Source organism: Capra hircus, chromosome 13, assembly GCF_001704415.2.
Source record: "Capra hircus breed San Clemente chromosome 13, ASM170441v1, whole genome shotgun sequence".
In the NCBI taxonomy this organism is placed as follows: Eukaryota; Metazoa; Chordata; class Mammalia; order Artiodactyla; family Bovidae; genus Capra; species Capra hircus.
This window is the reverse complement of record NC_030820.1, coordinates 72,907,176-72,924,813: the sequence shown is the minus strand read 5'-3', so window position 1 is coordinate 72,924,813 and position 17,638 is coordinate 72,907,176. Positions and strand designations below refer to the sequence as shown.

Below are 17,638 nucleotides of genomic sequence, written 5' to 3'. Positions count from 1 at the left end.
AGGGGATCTTCCCAACCCAGGGATCGAACCCAGGTCTCCCGCATTGCCCGCAGACACTTTACCCTCTGAGACACTAGGGAAGTGTAGTTGGTGTACAGTATTAAATATGTCATTGTTGTTTAGTCACTAAATTGTGTCTGACTCTTTTGCAATCCCAGTGACTGGAGCCCGCCAGGCTCCTCTGTCCGTGGGATTTCCTGGGCAAGAATACTGGAGTGGGGTTGCCTTCTCCAGAGGATCTTCTGACCAAGGGATTAAACCCGCGTCTCCTGCGTTGGCAGGTGGATTCTTTACCACTGAGTCACCATTATACATGTTACAGGTAGACAGTATATTGATTCACAATTTCTAAAAGCTGTACTCCATGAGAACACTCCCAGTCAACCAAAGAAAAGCATGCATTTATCCACATGAGAGCCGCATATCTAACCTGCATATTTTTTTTAACACTGCGCTAAGGAGCTAAGGTACACACCTTTGGAATCTGAGGGTTGTGAGAGAGTTTATCAGTGTAAAGTCTACATGGCTAGTATGGATACTAGATGCCCCCAAAGAGCACAGAAAAACCCAGTCTCAGACCTGAATGTTCTCTTTCCTGAATAAAAAGTTAAACAGAAGAAAAGCTATGGAGGCAAAAGAATAAAATATGGAAGTGTCTCAGGAAGCACTGGGAGAAGAACAAACATCCATCCAGCAAGCCCTGGTCCACGACAGGACCCGGTGGGGCATGGAGCGTCTCCAGCTCCAGGCGGACCCCACAACTGACTCGTCTTACCTGGCTGACAATCACAAAATGACAAGCATTAATGCCCAAGGCCCACCGCAACGCCTGCACTCACAGAGTTTTCTTCCTCATCCTGGTCCACCTCCCGCTGCTGGGCCTCCTGGCGCTTCAGCTTCACGTCCATGGCTTCATTAATCAAGTCCCGCAGTATGGACACTCCTTTGGCATTCTTGACAAACGGGTGCTTCAACAAGAAAGTTGAAGATGGTTTATGTGGCACTGATGCCGAAATACTAGCCAGCACAGAGGAGGCCCTCCATAGTCTTTGCTGCATCAACCAGTGCATCTAATCATTCTCTTTATGCGTTGGACAACAGCCAACCCTAACTCACACTCTCACCTGATGCGAAGAACTGACCCATTTGAAAAGACCCTGATGCTGGGAAAGATTGGAGGCAGAAGGAGAAGGGGACAACAGAGGATGAGATGGTTGGATGGCATCACCAACTCGATGGACATGAGTTTGAGTAGGCTCCGGGAATTGGTGATAAACACGGAAGCCTGGCGTGCTGCAGTCCACGCGGTCGCCAAGAGTCAGACAGGACTGAGCAACTGAACTGAACTCACACTCACTTTATAACTCTGAGCAGGCACATTCAGTTTTGCCCAGGTGTTTTTTGGCTTGGCTGGAATGTTTCCTCCATTTTTAGCAACTCTAGAGAGTGTCAACAGGCTGGCATCAACCCCCTAGAGGAAGCTCTGTAAATGTGTAAGGAGCTTACGGTTAAGATGTTTAGAGAACACAAGCTACACGGGACACAGGATAGGAAGCAGGGACACAAGCAATCTCATTCAAAATGCAGAGTCGTCCCGCACAAAAATACACCGTGCAGATCCCTCATGCCCCCTGCACATCTCAGAGTACGGACACACAGTGATCGTGTACACTGACAGTTTTTCAACAGATAAGCACAGTCTGGTTAATTTGGGAGGTGATTTCAGAGAGGGGGACATAGGTGGGATAAAGACACTGTTTAGAAATCACTGAATAGGTTACTCATCCTGCTTATTCTTTCTATTCAATGTCCTATAGCATTTCCAACTGTGTATCTGGGTAAAAAGGATTTGGTGGCTTCCCAAGTGGCTCAGTAGTAAAGAATCTGCCTCCCAATGCAGAAAATTCAGGAGATTTGGGTTCGATCCCTGGGTTGGGAAGATCCCTTAGAGGAGGAAATGGCATCTCACTCCAGTTTTCTTGCCTAGAAAATTCCATGGACAGAGGAGCCTATCAGACTATAGTCCATGAGGTCGCAAAGAGTTGGACACAAATGAATGACTAAGCGTGCATGCATATGCAAAAAGATTTTAGTGCCAAAAGGTAGTTACTGCAGAAATACTAAAACTGGTCACAAATACGTAACAGATGTAAGCCCAAGTATTACGCATCTGCAAAGGCACTTGAAACACAGGGATATTGTTGACTTTCCTCAATAGAAAAAAGGACTTAAAACTTTTGGGATTTTTTTTTTTTTTCTGTACCATGTGGCTTGTGGGATCTTAGTTCTCCAACCAGGGACTGAACCCAGGCCCTTGGCAGTGAAAGAGCAGAGTCCTAACCACTGAACCGCAAAGGAAGTCCTTTTATTTAAGTTTTTTTTACTGAAGTATATAGTTAATTTACAATGTTGCACCAATCTCTGATGTACAGCAAAGTGACTAAGTTATACACATACATTCTTTTCTTATATTCTTTTCCATTATGGTTTATCACAGAATACTGAATATAGTTCCCTGTGCTATACAGTAGGACCTTGTTGATCATCCATCCTAGGCTTTACGTTTTTAACATTAATACCATCTTATAATTTTGTTGTTTGCCTGTGTAACACAATAAAAAAAAATTATGCTGTGAAAGTTACACAGGAAAATTCCTTTCTGGAAGGGTGGGGGTTGCTGTTGTTTTCCAAACTTGTTCTAGTATTGTCCCCAGTGTTTATCTGCAATCCATTCTCTGTTCCCCACCACCCATCAGAAGATATGGGCTCCAAGGTCTTTGCAAGGACTCTAGAAGTGGACAGGATGCCTCAGCGTGTGGTAGGACTGAAATATGGGAGGCATCTTTTCTATAAAACTATATCAGTACCTCATCCAGGCAGGAAAAGAATTTGCCACTACTCAGAAAAAGAACCCAGCTCATCTGCAAGAGTAACTAGTTCCTGGTTCTCTCCACTGGGCAAGTCCATAAGTTGATTTCCCCCCTCTTATACAAATCAGGCTGCTCTGTTATTACTTAACATTAGACTTCTGTTAGTCACCCACTCATGTTCTGGTGTTTCTTGAATGGAAAGGTTTCTGTTCTTCTTACTGCTCTTAAATTTAAACTCATTCATGATGTTAGGTACAGGTGTCCGACTACTTCATCACATCTCTAAGTTGAAAAGCTGGAGCATTCCTATATTGACATATATATTACTTTGTTATAAATAATTATCCTTATATTTCTCCATCATATCACAGATATTACACTTATTCTTTTTAAATTATGGGCGTAAGTGGATTTTAGTATCTATGAGGTTCATTCCAAAAAGATAGTAAGTATTAAAAAATCTGTATTGATAAGGCAGCAATGGATCTGACATGACTGAAAAACACTGGCCTAGCTCAATAGTAGATATATGTCAAATTCATAATATATTATCTTTAATATGTGAAAATGTTATTCAAAGTCACGCGTATTGTATCACTTAATCTTCACAACCAACTTATGGGGCAGGTACTTGATCTCTACTGTACAGATAAGAAAACTAAACAGAAAGGTTATGTTACTTGCCCAAGGTCACAGAGCTAGCAAACAGGAAGCCAGGATTCAAACCTGGACAGTCAGGCTCCAGAATCCAAGCTCCTAAATATTAAGCAAGAAAGTGTGAAAGTGTTAGTCACTCAGTTGTGTCTGACTTCTTGCGACCCCATGGACTGTAGCCCACCAGGCTCCTCTGTCCATGGAATTTTCCAGGCAAGAAAAATGGAGTGGGTTGCCATTCCCTTTTTCAGGGGATCTTCTTGACTCAGGAATTAAACCCAGGTCTCCCGCACTGCAGGCAGATTCTTTACTGTCTGAGCCGACTAAGCATACTGCCTGCCAAATTCCACCCATCCTTCAAGGCCCAAGGTCGAAGTTACCTCCTCCAGGAAAGCAGTCCTGGCATCACCAGTTCAAAATGGTGGACCTACCACTGATCCCAGTTCTTTGCCAGAACTGGGTATGGCACTCCTGCTTTCGAATCAGAAAGACTTAGCTCCTAAGCCTGGCTTTGCTGTTTACCAACCAAGTGGCTCTAAATGAGCTAACCTCTCCAAATCTCTGTTTTCTCATCTATAGAAGTAAAATAACACTTCTCTCTCACAGGGTGTATGTGCGGATTAAATGGCACAACATGTAAAGTATCCAGCACACAGCAGGTGCTCAATAAAGGCCCATTCCTGTTCTCTGATCCCATACAGCCCGGTATTTTCTTGCATGATTGTCCTGTTCAGTGATTTAACATTCTTTTCTATGTCTCTTCTAAGCAGTTACATTCAAACCTCACAGGAGGCAAGGAATATCTTAACAGCTCTTCACCATCTCCATGTGGGTGGGTCAACAGCATCTTGGATGGATAACCTGTGAATGAAACAGAGAGAGAGGCAGCATCCCAGGGTGAGTCATACCTGGAGGAGTTGAGTGGCTGTGGCTCTCTGCTCGGGGCTCTTGACAAGACACTGCTTCACAAAATCCATGAAGCTATCTGACCACAGTTCTGGCTTTCGGAATGTGGGGGGTGGGTTGGTAGGAATCATGAAGATGGCCTGGTTGGAAAGAAAAAAAAAAAAAAAACCGATTTGGCAAAATAAAAGTGATATTCCAATAAAAACATGACTAGACATAATTTTGAAGTTTGATAAAATGATGTTCCTCTTCTCCTCTATAAGCCGATCCTAATTGCAACGAAAATCTAAGAATCTCCAAGTAGGAAGTATGACCGTTAGAGCAGGAGTCCCCAGGAACCAGGCCGCACAGCAGGAGGCGAGCAGCGGGCAGATGAACGAGGCTTCATCTGAACTTACAGCCGCTCCCCATCACTCACGTTACCGCCTGAGCGCCACATCTTGTCAGAACAGCAGCGACATAATAAAAGTAATGTGCTTGAATCATCCTGAAAGCCACACCCACCCCAACCAGAGTGTGGAAAAATTACCTTCCATGAAACTGGTCCCTGGTGCCAAAAACGTTGGGAACTGCTGCATTAGAGAATCTGACAGAGCTCTCCTACACCCTCCTCCTCTTTTCTCCCTCCCCCTCTGGCATATGTATTCTTGTCCCCTAAACAATAAACAGTCCATCCTGAAGGAAATCAGTCCTGAATATTCATTAGAAGGACCGATGCTGAAGCTGAAGCTCCAACACTCTGGCCACCTGATGCACAGAATTTGACTCATTGGAAAAGACCCTGATGCTGGGAAAGATTGAAGGTGGGAGGAGAAGGGGACGACAGAGGATGAGATGGTTGGATGGCATCACCGACTCGATGGGACGTGAGTTTGAGCAAGCTCCAGGAGTTGGTGTTGGACAGGGAAGGCTGGCGTGCTATAGCCCATGGGGTTGCAAAGAGTAGGACAGCACTGAGTGACCAAATTGAACTGAAACAATATCTGGTGAGCTTTGTTTGTTTTTTGCTGACCATGTTGCCTTTCAAATTGAAAAGACGAGCTCTAAGAACATCGATATCCTGAACATGACCTCAGCTGTCAAATGTCCCTGCTTCCTGAAAGTTACCCCCACCACTGGATGCAAGTGGTGACTGCGAGGAGGTCATAAAACCAGAAGTCCCCCCAAATCACAAGGGATTCATCAACCTCCAAGCCACGCCAACTCTACCTACATACTTGAAAACTGAAAGCTGGCCCACTACATTGCATTGAAATTCTACGATTTCAAAAAAGAAAACTACAGGAGATATTGCAAGTTCCATTCCAGACTGCTGAAATAAAGTGAATATCACAATAAAGCAAGTCATATGAATTGTTTTGGTTTCCCAGTGCATATGACAGTTAGACCTACCTTATTCTGTAGTCTATTAAGTATGCACTAATATTATATCTAAAGAAACAATGTATGCTGCTGCTGCTGCTAAGTCGCTTCAGTCGTGTCCGACTCTGTGCGACCCCATAGATGGCAGCCCACCAGGCTCCCCCGTCCCTGGGGTTCTCCACGCAAGAACAATGTATATACCTTAGTTAAAAATTACTCTATTGCTAAAAAATGCTAACCTTCAACTGAGCCTTCAGGGAGTTATTTTGCAATAGTAACATCAAAGATCATTGATTACAGATCACCATAACAAATATAATCATCATGAAGAGGCCTAAAATATTGTGAGAATTACCAAATGTCACACAGAGAGATGAAGTGAGCAAATGCTGTTGGAAAAATAGCCCTAACAGACTTTCTTGATGCAGTGTTGCCACAAACCTTCAATTTGTAAAAATCCAATAAGGCAAAGTGCAGTAACATAAGGTAAGCTTGTAAAATTATTTATTGAGTTTCCAATAGAAAAGGTACAGATTAAAAAAAAATAAAACTCTTTGCAAGAGGCAGCTTCAATTATGTTATTTGAATCTAAAAATAAAGCCAGTAAATCTTTCCATCCTTCTCCATTTCTGTCCCTCAAAAAAGAGAGGTGCTTACCTTTGGGCATGTGAATAGCTTAAAAAAAAACAAACAAAACTGTTACGTCTATTAACAGAAGGACTGCTTAATAAAAGAAGAGGAGGGGCTGAGTTGGGTGGTATGGAAAAGACTCTGGAGCCTCTGAGGAAGGCAGGGGTCAAGGTCTTGCGACAGTGCTGTGATGAGGTGTTCTGGGGGTGGGGAAAGTCAGGAAAACGCTTAATGCAGAAACACTGAAGGAGTGTCAATGGAGACACCTGTGGGCTCTCCACACTCCAGGACTGGATGGAGGTCAGGGAGCACAGAGCCTCTAGAAATCACACATGTAAATCCCTACCCAGGCCAGGCAGGAAGAAGACAACAAATGAATCAGGCTGAGTGTTAGTGATATGAGTCAAAAATACTCTGCTTTCCTCTTAAGGCTAGCATAAGAAAAACAGAGAAAACACGGCAATACATTATGACTGCTACGGGCGAACAGGGAGCCGTGGAGGGCACGCAAAGCGCATGCCCTGTATAAAGGAGAGGACTGTTTCGCAGCTCCCATTAATGTTGTTATGTTAAAACGTGAGCACTCGGGGACTTTCCTGGTGGTCCAGTGATTTAGACTCGGTGCTTTCAGCGCAGGGGGTGTGGGTTCATTCCCTTGTTAGGGAACTAATATTCCACATGCTGCGGAACACGGTCAAAAATTTAAAAATAAAATTTTTTAATATGTGAGTCCTTGAATTTCTAACAACATACACTGCACAAGTCAAACCAATCAAGTCCTGCCAGAGAGATATCAATACACAGCTTCTAGAATGAACAGGGGTGGATTACATTTGACTTAATTAGTGATTACAACTAGTGGAAGTATATCATCTGAAGTCTAAACTGACACTTATCAACTATTTACAATTAATTCATTTACTGTTTGGTACCTAACCAAGAAACTCATTTAACTCAGTTTCTCATTATCACCAGTAACTGACCATCCCACTGGTTTTCTGTCCATTTCCTTACCCTCATTGGATGGATATCAGCATATGGAGGCTTTCCTTCAGCCATTTCTATGGCTGTTATTCCCAATGACCAGATGTCTGCTACACAGTTGTACCCAATTTCCTGGATCACTTCTGGAGCCATCCAAAAAGGTGTTCCTATCACTGTATTTCGCTTGGCCATGGTATCCTGAAACAGAAAGGAGAGATCAACATTAACCACTGAAACTGTTGAGAAAGAGTCCCTTCTAACAATAGTGATTGTCATGGGCTTGAAATACATACACAAACCGTACTCAAACCCGATCAAGTAAGTCAGTCACAAAACAAATTCAAATGACATTGAAACATAAAAGATTCTCAATCAATTATTAAAACACAGAAATAACTATCGACCGGTTAATGAAACACCAAAATGAGACTGACAAAAATTAAAAAGATTACTAACAACTCATACGGATAATAGCAGAGAAAAAAATCAGGTATCAAAATACAATGATAAAGGAACACAAGTTGGTACAATGTTTTAGTAGGCAATTCAGCAATATTTATTAACTTTAAATGTCCATATCCTTTGATTGAAATCTATTTCTAGAAATGTATCCTATGTATAAGTATCCCAAGATAGATGCACAAGTATTGTAAAAATAATAATAATAGAAAGGCTGGAAAAGGGGCATCTGTCTATTTATTTGTAAAACTATACACTTGAATTCCTAACTTATACTTTCAGCAAAATAAGTTTAAATAGGTTAAAATTTTAAATGTAAAGAACAAAATCCAAAAAGCACTCAAGGAAAGTACAGATGAATAGTTATATAAGGTTGGAGCAGAAAAGGACTTTTAAAACATGACATCATGAAGATGGGAGTATTTTTCAAACTGATTTATGATTCAACACAACCTCGACACAATTCAATTCAATCCCAACCAAAATCTAAATGAAGTCCCACTGTTTATTCTTTTTATTGCTTGTGCGTTTAGTATCATATCCAAAAAATCATTGCCAAGACCAATGTCAAGGAGCTTTTCCCCTACGTTTTCTTCTAGTTTTCGGGTTTCAGACTTTACATTTATTTTAATCCATTTTGAGTTAATTTTTGTGAGTGGTGTAAGAAACAGGTCGAGTTTTACTCTTCTGCATGTGAGTATCAGGTTTTCCCAAGAACATTTATTAGAGACCGTCTTTTCCTCGTGGAGCACTCTTAGCTCCCTTGTCAAATATTAACTGACTGGATAAGCATGGGTTTATTTCTGGGTTCCTGATTCCATTCCATTGGTCTATGTGCGTATTTTTATGCCAATACTATACTGTGTTGATCACTTTAGCTTTGTAACATAGTTTGAAATCAGGAAGTATGAAGCCTCCAGCTTTGTTCTTCTTTCTCAGGACTGGTTTGGATATATGGGGCCTTTTCTAGTTCCATATGAATTTCAAGACTGTTATTTTCTATTTCTGTGAAAACCATCAATTACTAAAAAACAACTGATATTTTAAATTTATAATATCTTTTACACAGCAACAGAAGAATTTTTCTTTTCAATAAAGATTGTAATTTAGATAATACTGTTTGGTATTGTTTACTTATGTGTTAACAACAAAATCTTTTGAAGGGCCCACAAATCACAATATGGAATAAGTTCCTGAGGTTGTTGTTTTTTTTTTTAATAACATCAAAGCAATGTTTAATCGTTTTTCATTTAAATTTTTTAAAAATAAAAAACCTACATGATAAAGCTCTAAACAAACTATATATGGACGTAGCTTTCTATCACCCAAGAAACCTGATATATGACATTGCTGCAAATTTTTGTATACATCTGTCTAGAACTCTGTTTTCTACACATATTTCACACATCTCATGTATTTTACAAAATCAGATAATTTTAGACTTCTTGTTTTGAAAGCATAGTGTTTTTCATTGCCATGCACTACTGAGGTAGGAGGAAAATCAAGAGCCTGTGTTTTGGAACCAAATGAGGAGAACGCTCTCAGTAAAGCAGCTGCCAACTGCTACCTAGAGGCTGAATGAGATGACGTATGTCTTATCCAAGGAAAGCCGATTAGATTTAATTTTTATTCCTTTTGTAAATATGATGACGTAGACCAAAAGAATTTAAACGTCTACTCTATCATTTCTTGTTTTAGCTTTTATTTATTTCAAGCTAACAGAGTTAAAATATGGGACCTGAGCCCCAGGAAAGGATCGAAAATAACCTACCAGCTCATTTGTAACCTACTGGCACATTCTTTAATTTTTTAAAACACAATTATATCAAATATTACATTTTAAAATAAATAAATAAAAAGAACAGTTCTCAAGAAAGACCTGAAAGTTACCAACACAAGTAACACTTTCACTTACTGTAAGCTGACCTGCTACCCCAAAATCTGCAAGTTTTGCATGACCTTCTGTATTGAGCAAAATATTTCCTGCTTTGATATCTCGGTGTATTTTTCTCATAAAATGAAGATATTCCAGTCCCTTAAGTGTTGACTGTAATATTGTAGCTATTTCATCTTCTGTTAACTGAAAATATGAGAAATTAAAATACTATTAGTTTACATCGGCACATTTGAAAAAGGAGAAAAAAATTTTGATTCAAACTCCTCTCCTAGAATATAAATAAGATCTCATTCAATGTGTAAAATAGCATTTGACAGCTTATAGTACCATTGCTATGCTGACCACTCCCAAAGTTATATTTCCAGGCCAGATCTCTCCCCAAATATCAGATTTATGTATCTTCCCACACCACACCTCCAGCTGAATACCTAACAAGCATCATAAGCATAACATGTCAAAATCAAATTCTTTATTTTTACCACCACCCTACCCCTTTCCATACCACCCACCTACTCTATTCTTTCCACGGTCTTCTCTCTCTCAGTAAAAGGCCATTTAATTCTTCTAGCTGTTCCGGTCAAAAATCTTGAAGTCATCCTTGACTCTTCTCTATCTTCAAACTATATGCAATTATATCCTCTGGGTTCACCCTGATTCAAGCCACCATCATGCCTCGCCTGAATTGTTCTAATAATCTCCTAACTTGTCTCGATGCTTCTGCCCTTAACCTTATATAATGTATATTCCACAGAGCAGCCATAACGAACCTTTTAAAATGTAAGCCAGGGACTTCTCTGGTGGTTCAGTCCATAAGACTCTGCTCTCCCAACACAGGGAGCCTGGGTTCGATCCCTGATCAGGGAACTAGATCGCACATGTTGCAACTGAGATTCTGTTAAATATCTGCTCAAAATCCACATGGCTTCCTAAGTCACTCAGAATGAGAGCCAGTTCTCACGAAGGCCTCACCTTATCTGGCTCCCAGCTACCTTCATCATCTACCACTTTCTACCTCTTCATCCTGTTTCAGCCATGTAGGCTTCCCTGCTGTCCCTCAAAAACTCTAAACACACTCCCACTTCTGGGCCCCATTTATCTGTTCTCTCTGCTTGCAGTGCCCTTTAACCAGATTTCTGGATGAGATGGTTCCTTATGTCACTGTCTCTGCTCAAACATTACCTCATTAGGAACAGAGAGGCCTTTGCTAGCTCCCTCCACTCCTAGATCATTCTCTATCCCCTTATCCTACTTAGAGCTTAATGCAACATTATCACCATCTCACATACTATACATACTCTGTATACTTATTCATGTGACATCTTCCCTATTACACAGGTGAACTCCATTTTAAAATGCCTTTGATTAGGTTACTACTGAATCCCAACACCAAGAAAGTCTCCTGGCAGATAGCAGGTCCTGAAAAAAAAATCTGTTAAATGATGATGAATAAATGTAAGCAAAAATGCAGGAGACTGACACAGAACACCTGATCAGTCCAATGCTAACTCTGTGCTGATCCCAGCCCAGTTCTAAACAAACTCAATCAACAGACTCTGAATCAGTCCCCCTCATGACAAACAAGTCACATTTAGAAGAGAATAAGCAGTGGTGCAAAAAATACGTGATTTGGGTTTAGAAAGATCTAATCTTTAGCCTTGGCTCTACTTCCTCGTTATGACTTAAGCAAGTTATCTAGTAATGTCTCTGAATCGCAGTTTCTCAATCTAGAAAAATAGGCAAATCACCTTTTTTCAAGACTGTCACAAAAATCAAACGATACATTAAGGCATGGAAGAATCTATGGGGTTTAATAACTAGAAAATGCACTTCTACAAGAGCAGGGACATTGTTCTACTGACTACTGGATCCCGAAGGCCTAGATCAGTGTTCTAGAAATACTTACCTAATGAATAAAAAAAGAGTTTACGCAACTGAACTGCAACTAGAAATCATGACTCCTAGCTTTTCTCCCAGCCATCACAGTAACAGCAAACTATCTTTCACAGAGAGGAATCTGATGAGGAGGATTTAGTGGAAGTTAACCTGTGAACACCTGGGTAGAAGGAGAAAACCCAACCAACTCTAAACACGCAGAATTCATTGCTGAGCTTTCCTGGTGGCTCAGTGGTGGAAAATCTGCCCGCCAATGCAGGAGACACAGGATCAATCCCTGACCCAGGAAGATCCCACATGCCATGGGGCAACCAAGTCCACGTCCACAACTACTGAGCCTGTGCTCTAGAGCATGAGAGCCGAAACCACCACAGCCCCTGCGCCTTAGAGCCCGTGCTCCGCAACAAGAAAAGCCACCGCAAAGAGACGCTCGTGCACTGCAACTAGAAAGTAGCCCCCACTTGCTGCGGCTAGAGAAAAGCCGGCAGGGCCAAAAAATAAAAAAGAACTCGTGACCTAGCTAAGATTTGATAGTCATTTTTCCCCCAGTAAGAAACAAGTAAAGCACTTCACTGGACTAGGTTGGTTGGTATCAAAACTGCCACATTTAGTAGACATCAAAAAGCAGAGAGGGGAAAGAAGCACGGAAAGGGGGAGATGCAATAGCCATCTGTCCAGATACATTAGAAGGAGAGTGTACATGAATACAGAGCAGAGAAAAGATAGTGTGAGAGACCAGTGCAGCTGCACGATTCCAGAGGTAAACTTACCGTTTTATTTCGTAATCGAATGATATCAGATACAGAACCAGCCCCACAGTATTCCATCACGATCCACAAGTCCGTGTTCTTAAAGTAACTGCCATAATATTTGACTACATGAGGGCTAGGGAGAGAGACAATACTAATCAGTGGAACAACCTTCAAACATCCCTATGAATTCATGCTGTAAAATACATGCAAATCCATTTCTCAGCTCAAAAGATCAATTATTCATATTTAAGGTTAAAATGGGCACTCTCTTGGTAAGAAATTAAAATAGCATTGATTTCTGGTGGGCAATAAATAACACCAGTGCAAAAACTGTAGGTCCCTTAACCCAGCATTTCTAAGTCTGCAACTCACCCTAAGAAAAGAATCACAGATTTCAAAAAGAAAGAGTTACCATAGTCACAGAACTGCTTAAAAAAGTGAAAATTTAGATACCATCTAAATGTCTGACATTAGGGAGTTTCTTTAAGAAATAATGATCTATCTGTATAAAGGAAAAACCACGAATCCGTGGAAAATGTAATAGAAGAATACTTGATGAGAAGATTCTGCTTACCAAAAGACAAACAAAAAATGCAGATTATATAACAGAGAGCACAGTAAAACTCCAAAAAGACATACAGAAGGGCATGTATACCAAGGAGTATTTAACAATGATTATCTCTCCAAAGGGAAATGTGGTTTTCTTTTCTTATTTGCATTTTCCCAAGCAGTCACATATACTTTGTAATAAGGAAAAGTAAAACTACACTACAATCTATTGTAAGGGAAAAATATTCAGAATCAGACCTGAAATATAGAATCTTGAAGAAAGAGTTCAGGAAAAAGTCAAAATCCCTTTAAAATGAAATAATTTGGGGGGAAAAAAAAATAATAAGAATGTGTCTTCTGAAGCTACCAGTTTTAACTAGCTAGATCATTATCAGGGCTAAGTAATATTGCACAATGTAGTAACGGAAGAGGCTAAAACCAACTCAGCTGATTTAACTCTCAAAATTTCAAATGCCCCTTCATCCTTGGGAAACATGCCAAAATGACAGGATGTCAGGAAAACACACACACATATGCAAAATGAATATTAATGAAGAAATAGATGAATAAATCTCTTATGATAACATATTACCACATCTATGCTCCCGTCTCTGAATTTCTACAGTATTTACTGTCTCCATAAGGCAATTACTGTCAGGTATTTACTGCTAGAATATATCCTATACAATCACGCATCATCAACCAGATTTTCCCATACATATATAAGCCTGGCCTGTCCAACTACAGTCTGCAGACTCCAGCGGGACAAGCGTGCTGCCCTGTATTTCTGTGTTCCTTATGATGTTTAGCACAGAGTAGGCTCTTTGAAATCTCTCATCTTTAGAGGCATGTGCACACTGTGTTTGAAACACAGCTCCTACACAGCCTATCAAAAGTGCCAAAGTCCAACTTGCCCACTGGAAAGAGCTGCCATCATATATCTTTTGCACGAGACAAAAGAAACTGCTACCAGAAAGAAAACAAAACAACTGCTACCTTACTCTGGTCCCTCCAAACAAGAAAAAGGAGGGTTTTAGCCAGTTGAGAGTAACCACAAAAGTATCATGAAAAAAAGAAAAGGGGACTGTCTTGGTGGTCCAGTGGTTAAGACTGTGTCTTCCAATGCAGGGGATGCAGGTTCGATCCCTAGTCAGGGAACTAAGATCCATGGGGAACGTGTCTCATGGCCAAAGCACCAAAACACAAAACAGAAGCAGTGTTGTAACAAATTCAATAAAGATTTTATAAACATGGTCTAGGGCTTCCCTGGTGGCTCAGATGGTGAACAATCTGGCTGGACTGCGTGAGACCTGGGTTCGATTCCTGGATCAGGAAGATGCCCTGGAGAAGGAAATAGAAACCCACTCCAGTCTTCTTGCCTGGAGAATTCCTTGGACAGAGGAGCCTGGCAGGCTACAGTCCACGGGGTTGCAAAGAGTCAGACATAACTGAGCAACTAACACTTCAAAACATCGTCTATATAAAAAAATCTTTAACAAATTTATTCCTGAAAAGGAAAAAAAGAAAGGTGGGAAGAAGAAAAGTGATTGCATTCACAAGTCTATAAGACTTAAGGGCTTCTGGGCAAAATGCCTAGCTGCTGCTGCTGCTGGAAAGTCACTTCAGTCATGTTTGACTCTGTGTGACCCCGTAGATGGCAGCCTACCAGGCTCCTCTGTCCTTGGGATTCTCCAGGCAAGAACACTGGAGTGGGGTGCCATTTCCTTCTCCAATGCATGAAAGTGAAAAGTGAAAGTCGCTCAGTCGTGTCTGACTCTTCGCGACTCCATGGACTGCAGCCTACCAGGCTCCTCCGTCCATGGGATTTTCCAGGCAAGAGTACTGGAGTGGGGTGCCATTGCCTTCTCCAAAAAAAATGCCTAGCAGGTAGCCCCATCTATCTTAAGCTTTACCAACAGGAGAGACTGAGTTACCTGCTGACCCAAACAGCTTCAGAAGGATGAAGACAGCCTTGGGGTGTAAGACTTTCTCATTCTCAACTCCCAAGAGCTGCCCCAGCTTGTGTTTCTCAATCTGAACTGAGGATGCCTGCTCCCCTGCAGTGACCCCATGTTGTCATGGAAATTTGGGGCAAACCACGTGCATTTCTGCGGTCGCCTGCTGGCCTGACTTCCTGCTTGCAGCATTTGACAAATCTTAGTTCCTCAAAAATAAAACACTTAACTACTCTCAGCTGGAATAGTTTCTTAAACTTGTGAAGGAAGGGACAGAACAGTAATATATAAACAAGTATTCTCTTTTTATATTCTCTTTATATATTCTCTTTTTATACGTTTGCTGTTCTAAGGTTTCTGGAAGTAAAATCATTTGAACTATCTCTTCTGAGCTGTCTGCAGAAATGTTTTCTCAGAAGGAAGTGAGAGAGATCATTATCAAAAAAAGGCTAGGCAGCACCATGTTCTGCCTCTTTGCCTCTTCTTCCTAGTTTTGAAAAGGGCTAAACTGAAACAAAACAAAACAATGGAGAAATAGAAACTCTGAAAGTTTAGCTGCTGAAACACACAAACTTCTTCATTATTTTTTTTTTCTGAAAAGAAACGTGTAGGAAGTCCACTAAACTCCCCCTTTTGCAAAATATCTAAGTCGATGCAATTCTAGGAGTCAAACTCTAAATCAGAGCAAATTCAAGTGTTATTATTTCCAGAACACCATAAGCCTTTACCTGTCACACTGCTGCATGATAGAGATTTCTTTGATTATCTCCTGCAGGTCTGATTCCACAGGAACTTGCTTAATAGCAACAATCTGACCGGTCTCTTTATGAATAGCTTTGTACACGCTGCCATAGGACCTGTAATTGGGGGGACAAGGATACTTAGAAAGCCAAAACCAGCCAAGAGATTAGAAAGTGCTTAAATACAAGCAACTCACCATTCTAATTTACATCCCCAGGTGTCCAAGACATATATACTTAGCTACACTTGCAAAACTGAGATAGCTAAAGTATTGATACTTTGGGGAAAAACTGTCCTTAAGAGAACTACTTATAAACTTCCCATTTAAAGTTTACTGATTATATGAGTATGAAACAACAGTCATAAGGACAGTAGCTACCATCTCTGCTGTCCGCAGGAAGCAGCATCCTCTGAGGTTCACCCTTACAGAAAAGCCGAGAAAGGGTCATTATCTCTATTTTACAGGCAAATGAGAAAAGGTTCAGAGAAGTTACACGACTTCCCCAAGGTTACATGAAGTGATAAATAAGCAGTCAGTCCAGGATATGAATCCAGGTGTGTCAGAACACAAAGCCTATATTCTCTCTACATTTGTATTAGGGCAAAAAAAACCAAAAAAACATGGCGGGGGTGGGGGGGGTGGGGGGTGGGGCTCTTCCTTTTCTTGCACTCATTCTAGCATCACAAAGCCTTTTAGTCCTTGCTCCTCTTGCTTGCAATAATACTGAAAATGTTAGGAAATTTTTACTCCTCTTTAATTCTTTTTATCTTTCGCTTCACCTTCCCTTAAGAGTTTATTATCAAGATAAATAAAAGGTTGGGTAGCCTTTCAATTTGGGGGCTATAACAGCAATACATTTAGAATCTAAAGACCCAGGACTGGAGTCCTACCACCACTACTTCTCCGTATTATTACAGTATTACATATCAGATATATTATTAACCTTGTACCTCAATATTCTCACTTGTAAAATGACAACATTACAAGAGAATTGCGATGGTTAAATGAGATATCATTATCTTACATAGATTATATTTTCACTTAAATCCTGGATGGCTATCAGTGAAATAATGAGCAAATTGTCTTTCATAGTTTCCAAACACACCTGTTTCTTCACACTCCCTTGGTGAAAAGAAAGATCAAAATAACAGTGCACCTAATACATCAAAGTAGCTGAGTGCTCTAGCTAACAAAATGCTACTCAAGGATTGTTTCAATGTGAAAGTCACACAAAAATTTTTTTTAATGTCTATGCAAAGCACATAAAAAATTTCCACTTCATCAGACTCTTTCACTGGCGAAACTAATATAATGGTATTTAAATGTTGCCTGAAACATTTTTTGCAAGGGCAAGACAACCACTGACCATGTGTGGAAGATCCAACCACTGCCTCTTCTTCCTTGGCCACTGGAAAAAGCTGCCATCATGTATCTTACGCACAAGACAAAAGAAACTGCTACCAAAAAACAAACAAAAAAAACTGCTACCTTACTCTGGTCCCTCCAATCAAGAAAAAGGAGGGTTTTAGCCAGTTGAGATTAACCACCAAAGTATAATGAAAAAAAGAAAGGGGGACTTCTTTGGTGGGCCAGTGGTTATGACTGTGTCTTCTAATGCAGGGGATGCAGGTTCAATCCCTAGTCAGGGAACTAACATCCACGGGAAACAAGCCTTGCCTTATCTTCCTTGATAAGACAACCCCAAGATTTGTGACCAAACCTTTGTGACCAAATGCTTGGTCCCAGGAGATAAAGGCTGGTGATCCAAGCCAGTCCCAGGATTCTGATCCCTTTCTGCCAGCGACTAAACTAGCAGTAAGTCAAAGACCTAGTACAGACCAGTGAAATTTGAGAGGAATTCTTTTGAAGGGTCCCTGGGAAAGACTTTCTTCCCTGATAAAAAAAGAAGCAAACAAGGTGGCCCATTTTCACCTGCCACTTCCTTTCCTGCTTCTGAAGTGGCCATCTTGAGACTGTGAGACTAC

At 40.8% G+C, this 17,638-nt stretch overlaps 1 protein-coding gene across 1 annotated transcript in view; it reads right to left on the bottom strand.

Moving 5' to 3' along the window:
• The window catches only part of STK4 (serine/threonine kinase 4), a 96,088-nt gene that overhangs the window by 68,282 nt on the left and 10,168 nt on the right, over positions 1 to 17,638 (bottom strand). The window contains exons 3-8 of the mRNA XM_013968939.2: positions 15,640 to 15,768; positions 12,426 to 12,540; positions 9,781 to 9,945; positions 7,437 to 7,604; positions 4,433 to 4,570; positions 840 to 968 (exon numbers count right to left, since the gene is read on the bottom strand). Of these exons, the coding sequence (XP_013824393.2) occupies positions 840 to 968; positions 4,433 to 4,570; positions 7,437 to 7,604; positions 9,781 to 9,945; positions 12,426 to 12,540; positions 15,640 to 15,768 (844 nt within the window). The remainder of the gene's footprint in view (positions 1 to 839; positions 969 to 4,432; positions 4,571 to 7,436; positions 7,605 to 9,780; positions 9,946 to 12,425; positions 12,541 to 15,639; positions 15,769 to 17,638) is intronic.